This window comes from Colletotrichum spaethianum (assembly GCF_022836535.1).
Source record: "Colletotrichum spaethianum MAFF 239500 DNA, contig02, whole genome shotgun sequence".
NCBI classification, from domain to species: domain Eukaryota; kingdom Fungi; phylum Ascomycota; class Sordariomycetes; order Glomerellales; family Glomerellaceae; genus Colletotrichum; species Colletotrichum spaethianum.
Window position 1 is genome coordinate 986,489 of NW_026054772.1, and position 21,003 is coordinate 1,007,491.

The following is a 21,003-nucleotide window of genomic DNA, read 5'->3' on the forward strand; positions in this document are numbered from 1 at the left end:
GCTCCACGGCAACTTGGACTGTCCTTTTCGTTATTTTCTTTCTTGATACCACATAGCAGGAGGGCTGGTGTCCTGCGACTGGCGTTTTGTAGAGCTTGGCAAAGTAAACACTCAAAGGATTGGCTCAATGTAGATAGTACGACTGATGCAAAGAAACAAAGATTCTCAACTTTGGATTTAGCAAGACGGTGACTTTGTGCTTTGCCCGTGTTCTTCACACGTGAAGGCCGAAGCTGGAGAGACAAGCGCAGCTGGCGATGGGAACGAAGTCTATGAAATCTGGGACTGGGGTGCCATTATGTATTAGAATAGGGTCGAAATGGACAGTCGATTTATGCACATGTTTTGGTGGATTGCCCCCCTCTTCAACGGACACGTCGTGGTCCATTTTACAGTGAGAGAAGTTTTTGGGCTCATGATCGTGAATGATTGGGGATGCGTCGGGATCATGATGGTGGGGCTTGGTTCGGGAGGTTAGGGGGTTAGTTGCCCTTCTTCTCGTCGTCCTTGGACTCTTCCTTCTTCTCGTCCTTGGGTTTGTCATCCTTGTTGTCGTCGGACTCGCTGTTCTCCTTCTTGGAGTCGTCGTCGGACTTCTTGTCGTCCTTGGACTCCTCCTTGGGCTTGTCGGACTTTTCCTCCTTCTCAGGCTTGGAGTCCTCCTTCGAGTCCTTCTGGGGCTTCTCTTCGGAGTCGGGCTTCTCCTCCTTCTCCTCGGGTTCTTCCTTAGGCTCGTCCTCGGACTTCTCTTCGGACTTCTCCTCGGGGCTGCCGTCCTTGTTCTCCTCTTCCTCAGGCTTCTCCTCAGGCTTCTCAGGCTTCTCAGTCTTCTCAGGCTCCTCGTGCTTTTCTTCCGCGTGTCCAGCGTGAGCGGCGTGGCTCTTAGGGGACGGGCTATTCCAGGGCTGGATGACGGCGAGACCGGCAAGAAAGAAGGTTAGTGAGCCAATGGCACTATTTGGCGAACGCTGGTCAGCAAGACAGAATCGATAGTTCAGGACATGTCACATTCGCAAAAAGAAGGTTCGTATCAAAACTGAACTGGCTTTTGAGAGGATATAAGGTGAAATCGACTTACAGAGGGAGCTCACTCTGAGGCTTCGCGCCATGTTGGCTGGCATAGGTCCTCTGGGCGAACTGAGGACGGAAATGGGGCCGAATGGTCCGGCGCGCCGAAACTCGGAGGGTGGCGCGAATGGAAGCAGCTCTGGCGAAAGACATGTTGAAGAATACCAGAATTAGACCTTGGAATGATTCGATGTGTCTTGATGGAACAAACAATGGAGCAGGACGGCTGAACTATAAGTCAATTGAGTAGTTGGAGATGTCTTCTAGTAGAATGTACAGAGAGAAAAAGTACAAGAACCAAAAAGATACGCTTGGAAGAGAGGCAAGCAAAAGCAACGTTAAAAAAAGCCGGGGGTGGGAGGGATTTCGGGCGCTTGGCCAGACCTGCCATCCGAAGTTTGGAGCTCGGAGCTGCGAGCTGCAGAGCAACAGCCAGCAAAGCTGGGGTGGAAACTGGACGGGAACGAGCTTCGAGAGCATCGGCCAATGGAAGTGAAGAGGCTGGATGCTTCCAGATGCCGGGGTGGCTGGTTCCCCATAGCTCGTGGTGACGACATCGCTGGGGTAAGTTGGAAGTTCACAGCACAGACCATGAAATCCCGAGGCGTAGGTGGTGTAGAGCTGTCACCGATTATGTAACACCGGGGACTGGATATACCGAATATCCGAGACCTCCTGCAAACGGAGCCTGCACGGTGCTCTCGGCGGTGCTTCAGCCAGCGGAGGTCGTCGCGGGCAGGCAGGCAGATGGGGTCCACTTTCGCGGGGCAGTAGCGACCCGTACGTAAGGTATTATGTAGCAGGCAGTGAGGGACGCTACCCTTACCTGATCCCGCCCAACGACGCTGGACCTTCCTGCCTGGAGCTCACTGGGTCGACCTCTCGACCCCACCACCAAACAACGCCTCTTTGACGAGGGTCTCGGTTGTCGATTAACCAAACATACAACAAAGCACCCCAATTCGCCTGCGGCAGCTCAACGTCTATTGTTCAACCAAACCTCTACCTCGCAGGACGGTCGATTTTATGCTCTTGCTCTGCATGGTCAGAGCCACAGAGTCCCGCTAACACGCCACCTGCTGCGACCTCCTCCGACCTCCTCCTCCCCCGCATCGCCTCCTTCCACCGCAGTCGATACCCCCGTCAGTTTACACCAAAGCGACCGCCAACATGTCTTCGTCGAGCGTGCCTCAGAACCCGACGCCCCAGACGGTGATCCAACTCGTCCAGAAGCTGGGAGATGCCGACCCGGACTTCCGTTTCATGTCCCTCAACGACTTGCTCCAGGTCCTGGCCAACGGCAAGCCCGATTTTCTGCACCACGACTACAACGTCGCCGCGCGCACAGTTGATAGCATCATCAAGACGCTCGACGACCAGAATGGAGAGGTTCAAAACCTGGCCATCAAATGGTGCGAGCAGGACCCCTTCCCGACCCCCGATCCCTTGGGCAAGAGCTAACCGTTTGCCGCCGCAGTCTTGGCCCATTGGTCATGAAGGTCCCGACACCCATTATCGCGCCGATGATCGAGAAGCTCTCCGCCATCAAGCTTAAGAACTCTGTTGACAATGCTGTTCCCTCGTTGGCCCTGCGCGCCGTCATCATGGCCCTGCCGAAACCCACACCTGGCCTGCCGCCTTCGAAAGAGGTCCAGGAATCCTATCAGGCTGTTAGCCGGGTCCTCATCCCGCGACTGCTGGGCCCCGGCGGCAAGGTCCAGCCGCAAAACCCCTCCAACAACATCCAGCTGCCGCCTGTCCCGCAAGGGCTCCTCAAGGTGGACAAGGACCTGAGCGCAGAGTCGGTTGATATTCTCATCGAGGTCGTCAGGTGCTTCGGCACGATGTTGTCAGCTCTCGAGGTCGAGGCGATGCAGGATGCGGTCATCAGCCTGCTGGAGAACGACAAGACATCCTCGGTCGTCAAGAAGAGGGCCGTGGTGGCGATTTCGATTCTCGCTGTTCACCTGTCGGATGACCTGCTGGACCAGTTGGTCCAGCGGATGGCCAACGACCTCGCCAAGCCCGAACTCTCCGCCGTAACGCGCCGCCTATACATCTCGATTACTGGGTCTCTGGCAAGATCGATCCCCGCCCGGTTCGGTACATACCTAAGTACGCTGGTGCCCTTCATCCTCCAGGCCCTCAGCGAGGGCGAGCTTGAGAAGCACCTAGAGGAAATTAGCGACGGAGACGATGTCGGACAGGATTTCAACGAGGTGCGGGAGTCCGCTCTCGTGGCCCTAGAGTCATTCCTTGCGGCGTGCCCGACGGAGATGCGCCCATTTACCGATGAAACCATCAAGGCGACTCTCAGATATCTCAAGTACGACCCCAACTACGCCATGGGCGACGACGACGAAGACATGGAGGTCGACGAAGAGGAAGACGAGGAGGATGCGGACGACGAATTCGAGGATGATGCCGGTTTCGACGACGATGACGACGCGAGCTGGAAGGTCCGTCGTTGTGCCGCCAAGGCTCTCTACACTCTCATCTCTACCCGCGGAAGCGGCGACTTGCTGGAGAACGGCGTCCTTTACAGCCAGGCCGGCCCCACATTGGTCAAGAGGTTCGACGAGAGGGAAGAGAATGTCCGTCTTGAGGTCATCTCCTGCTTGTCCCTGCTTGTCCGAAAGACTGGCGAGGGCATCTACCCCACCGATCTGTCACTCGACGACCAAGAGCCGGAGGCTCCCAGTTTGATCCCTGTCAGCCGGAAGCGTAGACGGCAGAGCAGCGGCGGCGGGTCTATGAACACCCCCCACACTGCCACTGGTTTGACCTCTCCGACCCTGGAGAGGATCCCCTCTAGCGGTCCTCGCGCCGACCTAGCCCGTTTTACGCCGACGATTGTTAAGGCTTCCACGAAACTGCTCAAGGGCAAGGTAATCCCTACGAAGCAGGCAATCATTAACCTCCTGGACGACATCATCACGGTTCAGCGAGGTGGTCTGTCCGACTACTTCAACGATGCCATTGGCCCCATCATTGAGTCGATCAAGCCCACCGGAGCTTCTGCACTCGCCTCATCCCTTGCAGCGTCCGGTGGCAATGCGTCGGCCACGCCCAGCACTCTACGTGTTGCTGCTCTGAAGCTCACCAGCGACATTGCCAAGACTCACTCTTCGAGCCTCCTGCAACCGTATCTGACCAAGATTGTTGCCGGTGTGATTGCGGCAGCAAATGATCGGTTCTACAAGATCTCAAGTGAAGCCATCGGAACGATCGAGGAACTGGTGAAGGCAATCACACCCCCGCGGTCCAAGATGACGGCACAGAAATTCAAGGGCGAGTTGCAGAAGCTCTTTGACACAATCATGGACAGAATCACCGCAACTGACGCCGATGCCGAGGTCAAACAGCGTGGTATCCACGCTCTGGGCGTGCTTCTGTCGAGAACTTCTGGTGCCGATGGCGCTGGTTTGATCCAGGCGGACAAGCGTCAAGCAGCCTTGGCTGCTCTGCTCGACCGACTCAAGAACGAGACGACCCGCCTTGCTGCCGTCAGAGCCGTCGACAACGTTGCCGCTTTCAGCACTAGCAGTGGACAGCTCGAAACGTCGTGGATCCGGGAGGTTGCATTGGAGCTGGCAGGACAGCTGCGCAAGGCCAACCGATCCCTTCGTGGCTCCAGCATCCTGGCTTTAAAGCACTTGATCGTGTCGCCAACGGCCAGGGGCGAGCTAGACGCAAACACTATCCAGGGCCTTGTCTCGGCGTTGGTGCCCGTGGTCAGCAATAACGACACCCACTTGCTGGCACCGGCCCTACTTATTTTGGCAAGTCTCGTCGAGGAGAACGCAGACCTCGTTGTCACACAATCGATGACCGCCACCATCTGCAGTCTCCTCAAGTCTAGCTATGCCAGCATTGTCTTGGACCAGATCCTCATCCTTGTCACGAAAGTGGGCGAGAGCGGCGCCGGCCAGCCGCTCATGCAAGGCCTTCTCAAGGACGTTAGTATCGAAGGTGACCCCGTTGTGGTTGGTAAGGTCATTGGCGCGCTTCTCGTTGCCAGCGGAAGCTCTGCTGGTGTCACGGTCGAAAGCTTCATCTCCGAGCTGCAGACCAGCTCAAACAACAAGGATGACGCTCGCTTGAGCCTGGCACTGGCGGTGCTCGGTGAGGCCGGTCTCCGTCTTGGAGCCAACTCACCCTTGAAACCAGACCTATTCTTGCAGCAGTTCCACGATGAGCCCGACAAAGTCTCGATCTCGGCCGCAGTGGCTCTCGGCCGTGCGGGCTCGGGCAACGTTTCCGAGTACCTCCCAGTAATTCTGGAAACCATGCAGAAGGGTGGCAACACGCAGTACTTGCTGATTCAATCGATCAAAGAGATCTTGCAACAAGTCACTGTTTTGTCCTCGGAGGTTGCCAAGTTTGCCGGCGATATCTGGCAGCACCTTCTCTCTGCCTCCACCATCCCTGACAACCGTGTCGTTTGCGCAGAGTGTGTGGGTCGGCTGACCATTATCGACTCCCAGACATTTATGCCCCAGTTGCAGGTACGTTGATGAGCTTGATGACGAGACTGAATTCTGGCTAACATTTGGAAGTCACTTCTGAGAGACCAGAACCCTGATATCCGTGGCATGGCGGTGCAAGCCGTCCGCTACACGCTACCTGACAGTGACGAGGCCTTTGACGCCATGCTCAAGAACGTCCTTGTTGACATGCTCCTCGTCATGCTCCAAGACTCGGAGATGGACAACCGCCGCTTGGCCATGTCAACATTGAACTCGGCGGCTCACAACAAGCCCGATCTCATCCTGCCTCACCTCGGCGAGCTGATGCCGTTTGTTCTGGCCGAGTCAGTCATCAAGCCACAGTTGATCCGTGAAGTCATGATGGGCCCCTTCAAACATATGGTGGATGATGGCCTTGAAGTCCGCAAGGTATGTATTACCTCGACCCTGCTTGAGGCTACGCTAACCACGACTGCAGAGTGCATACGAGACGTTGTACGCTCTCATGGAGACGGCTTTCTCAAGGATCAACAACATTGACTTCTACGACCGCGTGGTTGCCGGCCTGAAAGACGACAATGACATTCGCAGTCTCTGCAACCTGATGGTGTCTAAGCTTATCGTTCTCGATCCTGATGAGACGAGCCGCCGCCTGGACTCCATCGCCGAGGCATACCGCGCAATCTTGTCGACTAAGCTGAAGGATGGCGCCGTCAAGCAGGACGTGGAGAAGCAGGAGGAGGCAAACAAGAGCGTCTTGAGAGTGACGCTCTTGCTTGGCGATAGACTCAAGGGTGCCAAGGGGGTTCCGGCAAGGCGGCAGCAAACGCCAACGCGGGCGGTGCCAGCCAGGCTTGGAACGCTTACTGGGAGTGGGTCAACAAGGAGTTCCAGACGCAGCTTAGAAATTTGCGTGAGGAGAGCAAGGAGAACCGCGTCCTGTAAAGTGAGGAAAAATTCGAGGCCGGCCTGGAAATCATCAGGCACTACTTAGAGCGATATGAACAGCAGAGGACGAACAAGATTTCAGCATCGCCCTGGTGATTTTTCTGAACTTGCGTGATTGTGCTTTTAACCCAAATTTTCATACAGTTCGAAGTTTGCTGTTCAATGATCCGCCATCTTCTTTAGTCTCAAGACTATTGAACTCAATGCCACTCATGATACCAGGATGTCGTGAGTTCTGACACAAAATCATATACGCATAGTTTTAGCGTAAATGCTATTTCGTCTGTAGGGAGGTTTCTCTTGGTAGCTATTTGCTCTTATCTTTATCTTCTATATACAAACGTCCGTGTTGCAGACTCCGGTCTTGCATACATTACATTAGGTTTACTTGGATCGAGAGGGGTATTGTGTGTTCTGCTCTTAAAATGCCGAACCTGGCGACTTACTGTTTCCGTCCTTTGTTGAACTCCATCGTGTCTCCCTTTCCTAGTTTTTCTTCGTCGCTCCAGGCTCCGACCCGACAATGGTCATCTCATCCTCCTGGCGGGATACCGGGTTGATGTCCAACCCTGTTTCCGTCTTCTCTGAAGCAACACCGCCATCCACACTTCGTTCCCGAACCTTTTCGTCGTCGAGCTCCTTCTCGCTGTCCTCGTCCGCTTCCTTATCTTTTCGCGCCTCCCCAGCCACAGCGGCCGCACCGACCCCTGAAATGCCACCCACAGCGGCCCCGGCCTCGGCCGCCTCGAGGTCTTGTTTGGCCTTTATCCTCGCCTGTTCTCCCGTCTTCACGCTCTTCCACTCCATCCCGGCCCCGCCGATAATCACAGAGCAAACCAGCACCAACCCGACTATGAAGACGACCCTCAGAGCGTCGTTGTAGGCCACCAGCACGGGCCCTCTCACGGCCGCCGGCAGCTCCGTCAGAGTCGTCGCCCCGGACCCCTGGAGGTTGACCCCCTCAAGCCCCGGGAGGCCTCTGATGCGCTTCACGAGCTCGTTGTTGAGCACGTTCTGCCCGACCGAGATGAAGATGGCGCCGCCCAGGGTTTGGGAGAAGAACATAATACTCGCGCCCACGGGCACGTCCTTCATCTTCAGGACCGTCTGCGCGGCGAGGTTGGGCGCCTGGAAGCACATGCCCATGCCGACACCGTAGATGACCTGGTACCCGGCCCACTTTGCCGCGCCGGTGTCGACTTGGAGGGTGGTGAGGAGGCCGGCGCCGATGGCCATGATGCAGGTTCCCACGAGCATGACGGGGGTGTAGTATCCGGTACGGGTGATGATGCCGCCCGAGACGCCGGCGAAGACGGTCATGGAGAGGACGAGCGGGAGGGTGCGGATGCCGGAGTCGACGGCGGAGACGCCCTGGATGGCCTGGAAGTAGATTGGGATGAAGTAGGCAAAGATCATCATCTGTCCGCCAATGGAGAAGGCGGCCCAGGAGGCGAAGGCGATGGAGCGGTTGCGCATGATGCGGGGCGGGACGGTCGCGGTTTCGGGGAGAAGGATTTGGATTCCGACAAAGGAGACGAGAAGGACAAAGGCGAGGACCAGAAGGGCGATCATGCGAGGGTTGTTCCACTGGATGGCGTTAGTGTTTAGTTCGCACAACGAACAAGGGCTGGTGGTGGAGGGATCATGGAAAGGGGCTTTGGACAAGACTCACCGCATATTCGACACCTCCCCATTGCAATGCCAGGAGGAGACACACAACACCGGGGATAAAGACCGTCGTCCCGGCAAAGTCCAGCTGCTTCAGCTTGGCCCACAGCGACGACTCCTTGAGCTCCTGGTCCGGCGGCTTCAGCACAAACGCAATCACCAGCAAGGCAACCCCGCCCAGCGGCAGGTTGATGTAGAAGCACCACCTCCACGTCGCCTTGCTCGTGAACGCGCCGCCCAGCAACGGGCCCACGACGGACGCGATGCCAAAGACGGCGCCAAAGGCGCCCTGGTACTTTGGGCGACGGTGGAGCGGCACGGAGTGCACCATGATGACGATAGTCCCGGCGAAGATGCCCGCGCCGCCGATACCCGCAATGGCGCGGCCGATGATGAAGGCGACGCTGGAGGGGGCGGCGCCGCACAGGGCGGAGCCGACTTCGAAGAGGAGCACGGACGAGAGGAAGACGTGCTTGATGGAGAAGAAGGCGTAGAGCTTGCCGAAGAGGAGCTGGAAGGCGCAGGTCGTGAGAAGGTAGGCGGAGCCGTACCAGCCTATGTCGGTGACGGAGTGGAATTCGTCAGTGATTCTGGGGATTGCCGTGGCGATGATGAGACGGTCCTGTGTTGTGGTGTTAGTTTGACGGTTTCGAGATTGGAGGCATGAGCGAGGGAGACGACGGGGGGGGGTTACCAGGGCGACGAGGAACATAGTCATGAAGATGGAGAGCATGATCAGGAAGAGCTTGAGGCCGGTCGGATACTGGATCTCGGGTTGGGTGGTTGAGGTGTGAGTGAGGGCATGCTGGGCGGGTTGTTGCTGGTCCTCGTCATCGTGGATCTTGCTCGACCGCGATGAGGCGGGCTGGTCGGTCGTTGTGGCCGTTGCCGCGACGGCGCCCTTGTCGCGCTTCTTGAAGAACATTGTGACTGATAATCACTCGATGTGGTCGTGTTCAACAGGTATCTCGCAGTCTACGATCTTTTTCTTGGTGTTGCGCGGTACCGTTCGTCTAGCCGGGACTAATGACAGCTCTCATCCAGGATGAACCCAATATGGACGCCGAGGCAAATTCAAACTTTGGTCTTTGATATGAACGAGAGGGGTGAAGAGGCGACGATGAGGAAAAACAAGCAGGCAAACAAAAACATCCAATGAAGGTGTCAATGCCTGGGGTGTTATACCTCTCATCTCTTCACTCATTCCCCTTGGCAGCAAGGCACGGCTAGTTGAAACGAGACCAGAAAAAAAACGAATACTAGCTCCCCCGGACACCCAAAACGCCATCCGGTCACGAAAACAAGTCGACGACGCACATGTTCCGGCATGACGACGACTTACGTCCAGCAAACAAATCGGGGCCCCCTTTCTTCTTTGGCCAAAAGTTCTCCCCCTTCCCGCACTAGAAAGAGCCTCCAATCTTGGCTCCCGCCCTCCCTGCATGTTCCGGGCTGGGCCAATCCCATGGCGCGACGACCAACACATCGATTCCGCATCGCTCCTAGTACGGGCCGTGGCCAGCCCACATGTAGGGCTAGACGACTAATGGGGGAAAGCCCAGCTGGTCTCGCGTTGTGGCAGAGAGAGAGAGTCGGGTAAGCGGCACTCATCCGCCGATTCATTCGCGTGTGTCTGACCTATTCCGCCAGTCTGCTGCTGCCTATGGCATAAAGAACAAGACAAGAGACAAACAAGCGATGGCGATGGCGGCGGCGGCGCATAATTCCAGATTGTTCCGCGCTGCGAAGTCTGAAAGAGGAAGGAAAATGCTCCAAGCCGGGTGCTATCAGACGGGACCGAGCGGGCGATGGGCGCGCGTGTGACCAACCCGGGGTTGTTTGCCAGCCAGTTGGTTGGTGGTGAGCTAGCGAACCATTTGCTGGTGGGCAGCTAGGTAGGTTGGTAGGTACTACCTAGGTCAAAGGGGAGAGAGAGCGGCTTCTCATTGGGGTAGCTCGGTCCCGAGGCCAAGAGGTCGGGCTTTGGACGGGTATCTCTCACCCCGAGCCCCGAGGCGTCTTACACACCGGTTCATCGGGGGATATGCAACGCTCCGCTCCGTGGTCCATCCGACTCTAAAAATTCCCCTTACTCTCCCCCCTCTGGCTCGTACGGGGAGCTACCCACCCAAGCATGACTCCCTTTTTCCATCTCGTTCCCTTTCTTTTCCGAACGAGGCAGTCCCCTCCGAGCCCGACGAATCGGGGCCCGGCGACTCGGAGCGGTTGATGATGTCACCACACAGCTCCCTCCCCCTCTCCTTCCGCAAAATCCTCGGACAACCGAACCCCACGCATTGCATACAGTCTTGCTCTTCCGTCGAGTTCCAACAACGCACCCCGGGACGCGCCCGCGGGATTGGTCGCTGCGCCTCAATGCCGTCGGTACCCTGGCGAGGGGCCGCCTCGAGCCCAAAGTAAGACGGCCTGATGTTGAGTATCCATGCCCCCCCCCAAAGGACCACATGATCCAGTTGCGGGCGAACCGTCTCGAACAATGGAACTTTGAATGTCCGTTGGACCTGGAATCGAGACGAGCAAGGCCTGCCCGCGCCGTGGCCGGGGTCCAGAAGAATCAGAATGCATATGCAAGTCTCGTAACTTAGGGACCTGGTGGGCGGTGGGGGGCTAGGCATGAGCGGAATCCTTCGCATCGCGAAATGTCGCCGCAAGCCGCCGAGGGGACTCGGCATCATTTCCACGCCTTGCCGTCGTAGGGTCATCGGCCACTTTTGTCACTTGGAGCAAGACCAAATTCACAAGTCTCCGCAATGCAGTCCCAAGGGCATCTATAGACACCCGTCTATTTACCATTAGGTAGTTTCGTCATCTCGTGGTGCTATCGTTACAGATGTGGGAGAGTGGTCACTTTAAGCCTAAACACCGGAGAAAGACAAACCAAAAGCTAAAGAGTTCCTAAGCCAGCCCTCTCTCTTTGAGTGACGAGAGATGCCATACCCACCTGCCCCGTTCTTTCCAGTAACCCCCAGGCACCAGGATGAAAATTCATGCAATTACCAGCCTCTATTCGTTGGTGGCACGCCAAAGTTTCCAAACTGCCCAAACATGTTTGCAGTGGACTGCTGGTTCATGTTGCCGTTGGGGACGCCCAAGTCCGCCCACATGTCTAGGTCGTAAAAGTTCGTTGTGTCGAGGAAGTTGCCCAGGAATTGATCCATGGGTTGGTCTTGCCTTTGAGGGATTTCCATCTTCAACGTCTGCGCCGGAGAGGGGCCACACGACGATGCCTCCGAGCTCGATTGGGGAACGGTATCCTGTAGCCGTGGGATGGCGATGGGGGTTTCGTAGGGTAGGCCCATCTGGACCAGCGCTCGCTCTCGTGCCCTCCAAGCTTTCAGCATATAGACACCCAGCTGCGTGTTCTCCTTCTTCGACATGTCCCACAGCTCCTCGTGGTACTGGTATATCCTGTCGACAACCTTCCAAGCGCGATCCGCCAGTCTGCCGGTTGGTCTCTTGTACAGCTGCCCAGCCATGACAATGAAGACATCGATCTGGAAGTGCAGCTTGAAAAACCAGACAAACCCCGTGTTCTCCATAAAGTCGTACAGCTCGACGTTGTGCTCGTGATGCATCAGGGAGATCCGGAACATGTTGTCCTGCACGTTGAAAATCTCGGTGCCCCATTCCGGCAGTTCGCGCATTGGTATCATCATCGTCCGCATCTTATCGATGATCATGGAGCGGATCTTGGTCGCAACGATGTGAATGTTGCCGGCCAAGGGGTCGCAGTATCGCTTCTCGAGGGCGATGAGCTTCGCATCGAGGTTATCGACCAGAGTTCGGTACTTTGCCAATGACGTCTGGGTTGCCAGCTGGGAGTCTTGGCTGTCATTTTCCATGGCGCCGAGGACGACGGCCTCGAAATCGGGGATTCGGTTCTCGACGATGAAGCGACCAACTTCGTAGAGGAGCAGGCAGAAGGCCATTTCTGTTGGTCCTTCCCGGGGCTGAACGGGTTCGGTCGAGCCGGGGAACAAGTCGGCGTCGTTTACGTTTTGCGGCGTCTGCGTATCCCAGTTCCAAGGCAGCAATGTGTCGCAGAAGCCCGACACCATGGCGTACTTGGTGTCCAACATGATGATCTGCCACCAAAGCCTTCGTCGCATTTCCGTCTCATACGGTGTCAGATTGAGAAGCTCGCCGTCCCTGTGGAGCCCCATCTTTTGGGCAATTCTGATTAGGATGCCGCTGAGGACCCAGGCCGCATGGCGGTTATACCGGCCTTGGAGGGAGATCTGTTCGGAATTAGCAAAGACAGACCTCGGGATCTAATGCGATCATATAGACGAACCAGATACAAGATCAAGGCTTGCAGCGTCATCAGGTCATGGTTCTTGAGAAAGTTGACCTTGGTCAACGCTGCCTTGACACCCGCGGTGAATTTCTTAAGCGCCTCCTCTTTAGAGGTATCCAGCATCTGCCGCGCTTCTGACTCCGTCATGGTGAGGGTCGCAACGAGATAGATGGAAAAGAGCAAGGCCTGCGCGTTGTTGGCGACGTTGGAGTGGTTCGCAGCCGCCTCTACAACCAGTGGCTGCAGACTGGGGACGTGGATGAGTTTGGTGATGGGGTTGACCCTTTCCAAGAACACCTGCCAGAGTCTGAATATCTGGACAGGGGAGGGCGTGACGTCTTCCAGGTCAATCGCGGCAATGTCGTTCAGAAGAAGGTCTACGTTATCGTCGGGGGTTACGGCGTCGGATCCGAGAACACTTTGTTCTTCTTCCTCAGCCTCGATAATTTGTCGCATGGCTGTCAACTAGAAGGATGTTAGGCCGAGCTGGCGACCAACTATACTTGACGGGCTAACTGAGGCAATGCGAATACAAGAGTGGGAACTACGCACCTGATCATGGACGGTTGCCCAGAGGTAGCTGTCCATGAACCTGACACTGCCATCTTCGACTACTACTTTGCCAGCTGGTTTCCATGATGTCGTCGGCGGGGAGGTGTCCTCAGAAACCGAGGCGGAACCCGATGGTAGTGGCAGTTGGGGTATGCTCGGCGACGGACCAGCTGACGAGGGAGTGGCGAAAGTCGAAGGCGACAGGGTTGCGTGGGTAGCGGGCGGCGTTGTCGAAGCAGTAGCATATTGCTTCAGAAGAGCCTCGCATCTTGCCAACCTCTCTTGCAAGTCCTGATTTGGCCTTCTTCTCTTGCGCGCGGGAGCTGGTGTAGAGGGAGTGCATGTGACATTTGCCTAACACGAGTCAGCGCGTATTCGAGCTGCGCAACGAAGGAGAGCGCACCTTGATACAGTTGGAGCATGGAGTGTTCCGGTCGCACTTGATCTTGCGATGCTGGCAGAGGACACAAGCCAGAACCCTCTGGCTCTTGTTGTGGTTCGGATTGGTACTCATTGGTAGGGCTGAGGCTGAACAGCCTTATGGGGATGCAGTAGTTGCCACGATAAAGGTTCGAATCAGGACGACGTCGTCCATGAAACGGGGTAGCTAGCACAACCCAAGTCTTCGGAACGTGTGGGCGCGCGGCCCTTATGGGTGATTCCCTGGCGGGAGGAGTCCGTCGGTTGGACAGTTGCAAGGGGGGTTCCGTTCCACTGGTCCAGCAGGCGGGAAAGATGAGAAAACAATAGAGTGGCGAGACGCTGAGACCCGAGGGTTAATAAACGCAAACGGATCTGGACGCGACCCTAAAGTGGGATGAAGAAGGGCCCCCCTTTGGCGAGGTTCACACAAGGCGCGTGCGATCTGCCGCAGTAGAAAGCCAAAGTTTTTTCTTCTTCTTTTCTTCTTTTGGCTTAGAAATGGGTAGAGGTGGGAATACCAGGTTGCCCTGGGTGCAAGATGGTGTCGATGACCAACCGAGGCGGGGATTAGCGCGAGAGACAGAGTCTGAACCGTTATGCTTCTCGGGTTGTGCGGTGCGGCGGAGAAAGTGGGAAGGGGAGGGAAGGGCGTCTATGAGTCTTTGAGGACACCGCCGACGAGGGTCAATCGTGGGCTGGGCTGGGCTGGGCTCGTCCGGGAAGAGCGGGCGGGAGGCCTGGCGCAGGGTCGAGGTTCTGGTTAGGCAAGACCAGGCAAGGTAAATTGGGCTGGGGGAGGGGGACCAGGGCGCCCTGCTTTGAGACGACGCGCGTGCAGCGTTGATGCGAGCGAGCGAAGCGGAGCGGATGCCTGGCGGTAGATATGGACAATGGTTCCTTGAGCCCCTGGGCTGCCTTGCTTACCCGTACCTTAGCGGAGGATCTGGGGGTATGATGTGAGATGAGAGCTTTTTGGTGGGATGAAGGGAAGAAGGGCTGGACACGCCCAGTCAGACGTGAATGGGAAGTGCAGCAGGAGTGGGCGGCGGGGAGCTTGGAGAATCGGCGGCGGCTGTGCGGGTCGCGACGGCGGAATGCGAAAGGTTGAGCAATGGTAGCGTTATGCTACTTGCTGGCGCGTTGGACGATTAGTGGTGGTGGTGGTGGTGGTCGATGTTGGCGGCAGCGAGCCGAAAGAAGACTGAATTAAAGCGGGAGGACTGCGGTAATGGTCTCTAGTCCAGCAAAGACGGGCGCGGGTCAACACATAGGTCGCTCGGCGTGACTCGTTCGGGATTCCAGGAAACCCGATGCAGCGCAACCCAGCCAAGAGGGATAAGTGACGACTGGCTACGTGTGTCGTGTGCGTCTCACTACCGGGCAGGTCTCTACCGACCGTCTGGCTGGTACTTTGGGACCTTATCACGTATAAGATGCGACGATGTCTTCGCGTCGGTTCTGCTGACCCGAGGCGTGTTTTCCTCACGCGATTTCCACAGGGAGGGCGTTGTTGTTGTTGTTGCTGCAGGTACGAACAATTGGAGACGAAGAACTCGCAAGGCAGGTGACAAGAAAGCTTAGGGTGAAGGAGGGGGAGAAGAGACAGGGCAGGTCAACCAGAACAAGAGGGGGGTGAGGTTGAGGTCGTCGGACGGAACGGACGAAACGGCGGAGGAATGACGCCAATACCCTCCCACTGCTTAGGCGGGCAAGGTGCCCAGGTGGACTTTGTGCATGTGCGGTCCGTCTCCTTCGCAGCGCTAGCCAGCCAGCATGTCCAAAGCGGCCGGTGGAAAGTAACAGAACCCTGAGACACCACCCACTCCCTCGCCCAGCGAGCGACTAGTGTAGACCGTGGGGTGTGTGTGAGAGAGAGTCACTTGGGTGACAAAAGCAAGCGCCGCTGTTCTATCCCTTTACCATACAACTCCCGGTGCTGGTTTTTGTCACCCGAGTGAAAGTGAAGAGAGTCGTGACCCAAAACTGTGAGTGACTTGGCCCACCGCGTTCCGGAAGCACTGGGGGTTTGGTTGCACAGCGTAGCATCAAGCGGATGCGCCGATGGGGGACGGGATGGGATCGGGGGTCGACGAGGGTAGATCAATTTCAGGGTTCGTGAGTAACAAAGGTGCGATATTGACGCGGGACGCTGATGCAGCCAGAGAGGGATGAAAGTTGCATGGAGCCCGTACAATGCCGTCGAATGTGACGAGACGGGCCACGGGACTGGCTGGCGCTGATGGGGAGTACCATGGTAGTTCGGGAACAATTGGAGAGGAAGGGGAGAGGACCGGGAGGTCGAGACCAATGTCCAAGGTTCAAAGTTATTGTTGGAAACCGGCCAGGCGGTGCTCCTGCCGAGTGCCAGGTGAGTCTTCCTGACAGAAGTCACGTCAAAGAGACCGACCATGCTGCGGAGGCTGACGGGCTGGCCTGGATTGCGGAGGGGAAACGACGGACGAGAATTGGATGGCGGGGAATGGAACTGGGCCGAGAGGGAAAGTAGAGGTCCGAGATCCATGTCATGAGCCATCATGAGCCAGTCCACCTCCACCTCACCTTACCTCCTCCCACACGAGCAAGGTGCCTCGTGAGAATCAGGAATCTAAAACAGCAGATAGCTCTCCACGACCGCCAGCTAGTAGACGCCATCCTGGTTTATCCCTGAATGGGGAACTACAATGGTACGATTCAGGAGCAAGCGCTTGTATGGCCTTGGTGGTGAAGCACCGCCACCGCGCAACTGCATCGCAGTGACAGTCCAGGTGTGCTATCTATCTGTCCTCTCCTACGGGCTGGGCTTACGTTGAGGCACAGACTTCTGCAGCGCGCGCTGTCCGTCGCGCAATGGCAAAGTCCAGACAACCAGATGCCCGCGCTGCCGTAAGCATCTAGCCAAGCAGACAGGAACTTCCCCGCGCTCGTGAGAACCGCGATGCATGTGGCATATACAGGGTGCTTACGTGCCTTGCCTTGGATGATGGTGGTATTTCGTAGGCAACATCGGAATCCATACGCGTACAGGGCCGCCCCTGAACAAATTCGATCACAAGGGAAGCCAAGAAAAAAGAAAATGCCGGCGAGCGGCCTTTCCTTGAAGACATGTCCGAGTACTTTTACGGCGGCTGCAGATTGTGCAAAGCCTATCTGGCGTTCCATTGCATGATTGCATGCGGCTTATAGACTTATGCACGGAAGCCAGCTCCCGAAGAGAGATGTGCAACTTGCACAAACCGAGAGGAGCGTCCCCTCCCACCGGACCGTCGACACACCCTTGGGAGGCGGGAGCCACACGCTGATTTGTCGAACAATGGAATGAATTCTAGATGCGTCGCCGGCGTTGACAGAGTTGACCGCTGAACAGAACTGAGCTGCGGATCCTTTTTTGAGAGGCGGCGGAGTTATCCCACCCGCCCGGTCGTTTTATCTCCGTGATCCGGCCTGCTTCCGGCCAAACGCCGTCGTATTCGTTTCCTTTCGGCTGAATCGTTTCCCAGAGAGTGGAGGGGAGCTGATTATGCAAGCCAGGGGGGGGGACCTAGCCTTATCGATTAGATCAGGTCGATAAAACTTCGAGCCACAGCAAAGATTGTTCCAACCAATGGCAAAGCTTCCGAAAGTGATTTCACCAGCTGGCCCGGCTCTTTTGCGGGTGCCCCACACCGGAATCAATCGGCCCCCACACCCAGACTCCAAATTTTTGGGCCGTTGGTTTTGACGACGCCAACCAAGGTGGCATAGGCCGACATCGCGACAAGCCGCCAAAAAAAACATCCACCTGTCACTCCCTCATCCGCAGCACGTTCGACCACCCCCGGTACCCCATTTTGAGACGGCTGGACGGAGGGACTACAAGCAGGAAAGGCATTGATACGATTGACCTTTGGCTTGTCTCTACAAAATCGCAATGCTTCCCATCGTAAGTGTGCAAAATCGCCTCACCCCTCTCCGAAATCGCCGCGGGTCCCTTTCTAGCCCTCTAGTTGCAATGCTCCTTTGCTAATGTTCATGTCCCACAGAGAAGAAGCGTGGCTCTTCAGGCCACGAGAGGCTGCCGCAGCATCCTCCAACGACAGCTCGTCTCCTCGTCGCGAACGTTCCGCCCCAGCTTCTACACGACCTCTGCTCGCCTCCGTCAGAATGCTCTCCATTCCCAAACCGAGACCGGCCCCACCGCAACGGACTTCCTCGTCTCCAAGCCGATCTCCAAGATCGAGAACCCGCAGACCTTGACCGAGAAGATTGTCCAGCGATACTCGGTTGGCCTTGCTCCTGGCAAGAAAGTCCGCGCAGGCGACTATGTCACAATCAAAACCGCCGCGTGTATGACGCACGACAATTCTTTCCCCGTAGCCAAGAAGTTCATGGGACTCGGCGCTGAGAAGATTCACGACCCCCGCCAAATCGTCATGACTCTGGATCACGACGTGCAGAACAAGAGCGAGGCGAACCTCACGAAATACAGACTCATCGAGGAGTTTGCTAACAAGCACGGCGTTGATTTTTACCCTGCCGGCCGTGGTATTGGTCACCAGATCATGGTCGAGGAGGGCTACGCCTGGCCAGGCACCATGGCTGTAGCATCCGACAGCCACTCGAACATGTACGGCGGTATTGGCTGTCTAGGAACCCCGGTGGTACGGACCGATGCTGCCTCTATTTGGGCCACCGGTCGTACTTGGTGGCAGGTCCCTCCCATCGCCAAGATAACCTTGACTGGAGTCCTGCCTCCTGGAGTCACCGGCAAGGACGTCATCGTCGCTCTGTGCGGTCTGTTTAACAAGGACGAGGTTTTGAACCACGCCATTGAATTCACCGGCTCTGAAGAGACCATGAGAAGCCTCTCCATCGATGAGAGACTGACCATTGCGAACATGTCTACCGAGCATGGAGCCTTGTCAGCGCTTTTCGTGAGTGCCCCTTTCCTGAGTAAAAAGTACTACGATGACTGACTACTTCATCAGCCGATTGACTCGACCCTCAAGGCCTGGCTGAGGTCTAAAGCAACCGTCTCGGCCATGATGAGCCCGGGTGGCAAGGCACACAGCCGCTGGAGCCATGAACGCATCGACAGCCTCTTCGAGAATCCCGTCGCTGCTGACCCCGGCGCGACATATGCCAAGTCGCTGTACATGAACCTTTCTACACTGTCACCTTTCGTAGCTGGTCCCAACTCGGTCAAGGTTGCGACCCCTCTCAAGGACCTCGAGGCCCAGGATATCAAGATCAACAAGGCCTACCTTGTCTCGTGTACGAATTCCCGCGCCTCCGATATTGCAGCTGCAGCCCGTGTCTTCCGCGAGGCCGCTAAGAACGGCCAATCCCCCAAAATTGCGCCCGGTGTCAATTTCTACTTGGCTGCTGCATCTAGTCTCGAGCAGCAGGCTGCCGAAGAAGCCGGTGACTGGCAGGTTCTTCTCGAGGCGGGCGCAGAGCCCTTAGTAGCGGGCTGTGGACCTTGTATCGGTTTAGGGACTGGGCTTTTGGAGCCCGGCGAAGTTGGCATCTCGGCGAGTAACAGGAATTTCAAGGGCCGCATGGGCTCTACCGAAGCCAAGGCTTTCCTGGCTAGCCCCGAGGTTGTGGCTGCCAGCGCTTTGCAAGGCAAGATTGCCGGCCCTGGCTGGTATCAGAAGCCGGAGGGAGTCGATAAGGTTATCATCGGCGAGGGCGTCGGCGACATGACTGCTGACATCGCAACGTCCATTGAGGAGGCCCTAGAGAAGCTCATCTCTCAGGCCGACGGCCTCATCGCCGAGTCAGAGAAGGAGTTCTCTGGCGCCCCTGCCGGAGAGACCGCGGCTGCTGAGGGCGAAGAGAAGCTTACGGACGTTCTTCCTGGCTTTCCCGAGAAGGTTGAGGGTGAAATCGTCTTCTGTGATGCTGACAACCTCAACACTGACGGAATCTACCCTGGTATGTTTAAACAAAAAACCCCGAGTATACCCACAAGGACCCGCTCTAACAAATCAACAGGCAAGTACACCTACCAGGACAACGTCTCGGTCGAGAAAATGGCCGAGGTGTGTATGGAGAACTACGATACCGCCTTCCGCGACATTGCCAAGGCCGGCGACATTCTCGTGTCTGGCTTCAACTTCGGCACCGGCAGCTCGCGCGAGCAGGCGGCGACGGCGATCCTGGCCAAGAAGATCCCGCTCGTGGTGGCGGGCAGCTTCGGCAACATCTTCAGCCGCAACAGCATCAACAACGCGCTCATGGGTGTCGAGGTGCCCAAGCTCGTGCAGCGGCTGCGCGAGACGTTCAAGGAGGAGGGTGACAAGAAGGTGCTGACGCGCCGCACCGGCTGGAAGCTGCTGTGGGACGTGCGGAGGAGCAAGGTCACCGTCACGGAGAAGGGCGGCGAGATCTGGAGCGTCAAGGTCGGCGAGCTGCCGCCCAACGTGCAGGAAATCATTGCCCGCGGCGGCCTGGAGCAGTGGGTCAAGGCCGAGATTGAGAAATAAAAAGGGACAGCGACGAGAGACGAAAAGGAGAGAGGGGATTAGACGTTGGAAGCGGGGGGACGAACTATACCAACAATGCTGTTTTTTTTTAGTACTACAGATGGGATACTCCGGACAGGGGCTTTGTGTACAAATGGGCTCTAAAAGTACGTGATACAAATAGAAAAGTTTACTGTTGTGTTTTTAAGCTGTTTTGCCTGCTTGCTTTGCCGTCCGAAGTGAATGGTTCGCATTTCGTGGTACGCTTTTTCCTGCCTTGCTGCACTGCATTTTAAATCCTCCCGGGGGGAGTGCACCACAATGGACCAAGGAATTTAAGCGTACCATATGCTTTATTTTGCCATGGCTCCTAAAGGCATACGTCTCGATAGGGACAAGTGTTCAACTCATGCAACGGGGACAACCTATTGAAATGACGTGAGCTGCCATCAACCGACCGCGTAAAGCTTACAGCGCAAGCGGAATTTCTTTGTTTACACGTAAGCTGTCGGTAGTACCGGTAGGAGATTGACTGGCTGCTGCGACTACCTAGTATGCAGTGGAGTCGTCCAGTCAGATGGAGGCCGTCCGCCAAATTGCCGACTTGGTCATCGGGGATATGGTTCTTAGCGGTGTACCCAATTCTTGTAAGCTGCGGGATTCCTGAGTGGTCCTCCGTAGAGGTGAGTTCCGTGCTTTTTTGGATTGATCCCTCGGGATGGGTTAAAAATGCAGTGAAATTTCCTCAGCCCTACGCCGGCTCCTCATGCAGCCTAACCTCGTTATCACTTGCTGGCAACGCTGGAAAGCTGGGCGTAAGGGTTTTGCTCTCCGGGGCGGGATTAAGATTGCTGTGCAATAATCAGCCTGATCATGGTGTGTTGGCGAACGGTTCGCAATTGGTCCGCCATGTGATCAGGAAAAGACAAGACTATCTGCCCTGCGCGAGTTCCAATCGCAGTGAATAATCCTGCGAGGAGCTTCAGATGCCCCTTGTCACAGGCAGCGCTCGCTGGTGAATGACGCGATACTTTTCGTAAGGAATATTATCCATTAACTTGATTTTGTTTTCTGCCGACTATCCAAAGTCAAAAAACATGTACTGCATAGG

The 21,003-nt window shown here is 56.4% G+C and overlaps 6 protein-coding genes across 6 annotated transcripts; 2 read left to right on the forward strand and 4 right to left on the reverse strand.

Annotated features, from left to right (window-relative positions):
• Window positions 1-482: 482 nt before the first annotated feature.
• Window positions 483-1,221, reverse strand: ColSpa_01153 (uncharacterized protein; the record flags this gene model as incomplete). The annotated part of the gene is made up of 2 exons (XM_049267365.1): window positions 483-894; window positions 1,079-1,221. The coding sequence occupies 2 exons, from the start codon at window positions 1,219-1,221 to the stop codon at window positions 483-485; spliced, it is 555 nt and encodes a 184-aa protein (XP_049123322.1).
• Window positions 1,222-2,238: 1,017 nt separating this feature from the next.
• On the forward strand, window positions 2,239-2,529 carry ColSpa_01154 (cullin-associated NEDD8-dissociated protein 1, N-terminal part; the record flags this gene model as incomplete). Its single annotated transcript, XM_049267366.1, has 1 exon — window positions 2,239-2,529. The coding sequence occupies one exon, from the start codon at window positions 2,239-2,241 to the stop codon at window positions 2,527-2,529; it is 291 nt and encodes a 96-aa protein (XP_049123323.1).
• A 4,442-nt stretch (window positions 2,530-6,971) lies between these two features.
• On the reverse strand, window positions 6,972-9,078 carry ColSpa_01155 (efflux pump aflT; the record flags this gene model as incomplete). The annotated part of the gene is made up of 3 exons (XM_049267367.1): window positions 6,972-8,072; window positions 8,158-8,775; window positions 8,848-9,078. The coding sequence occupies 3 exons, from the start codon at window positions 9,076-9,078 to the stop codon at window positions 6,972-6,974; spliced, it is 1,950 nt and encodes a 649-aa protein (XP_049123324.1).
• Window positions 9,079-11,167: 2,089 nt separating this feature from the next.
• Window positions 11,168-12,927, reverse strand: ColSpa_01156 (aurofusarin cluster transcription factor aurR2; the record flags this gene model as incomplete). Its single annotated transcript, XM_049267368.1, has 2 exons — window positions 11,168-12,412; window positions 12,469-12,927. 2 exons carry the CDS (start codon window positions 12,925-12,927, stop codon window positions 11,168-11,170), a joined length of 1,704 nt encoding a protein of 567 aa, XP_049123325.1.
• A 205-nt stretch (window positions 12,928-13,132) lies between these two features.
• Window positions 13,133-13,366, reverse strand: ColSpa_01157 (uncharacterized protein; the record flags this gene model as incomplete). Its single annotated transcript, XM_049267369.1, has 1 exon — window positions 13,133-13,366. One exon carries the CDS (start codon window positions 13,364-13,366, stop codon window positions 13,133-13,135), a length of 234 nt encoding a protein of 77 aa, XP_049123326.1.
• A 3,987-nt stretch (window positions 13,367-17,353) lies between these two features.
• Window positions 17,354-19,913, forward strand: ColSpa_01158 (homoaconitase, mitochondrial; the record flags this gene model as incomplete). The annotated part of the gene is made up of 4 exons (XM_049267370.1): window positions 17,354-17,365; window positions 17,466-18,356; window positions 18,411-19,362; window positions 19,423-19,913. 4 exons carry the CDS (start codon window positions 17,354-17,356, stop codon window positions 19,911-19,913), a joined length of 2,346 nt encoding a protein of 781 aa, XP_049123327.1.
• Window positions 19,914-21,003: the final 1,090 nt, after the last annotated feature.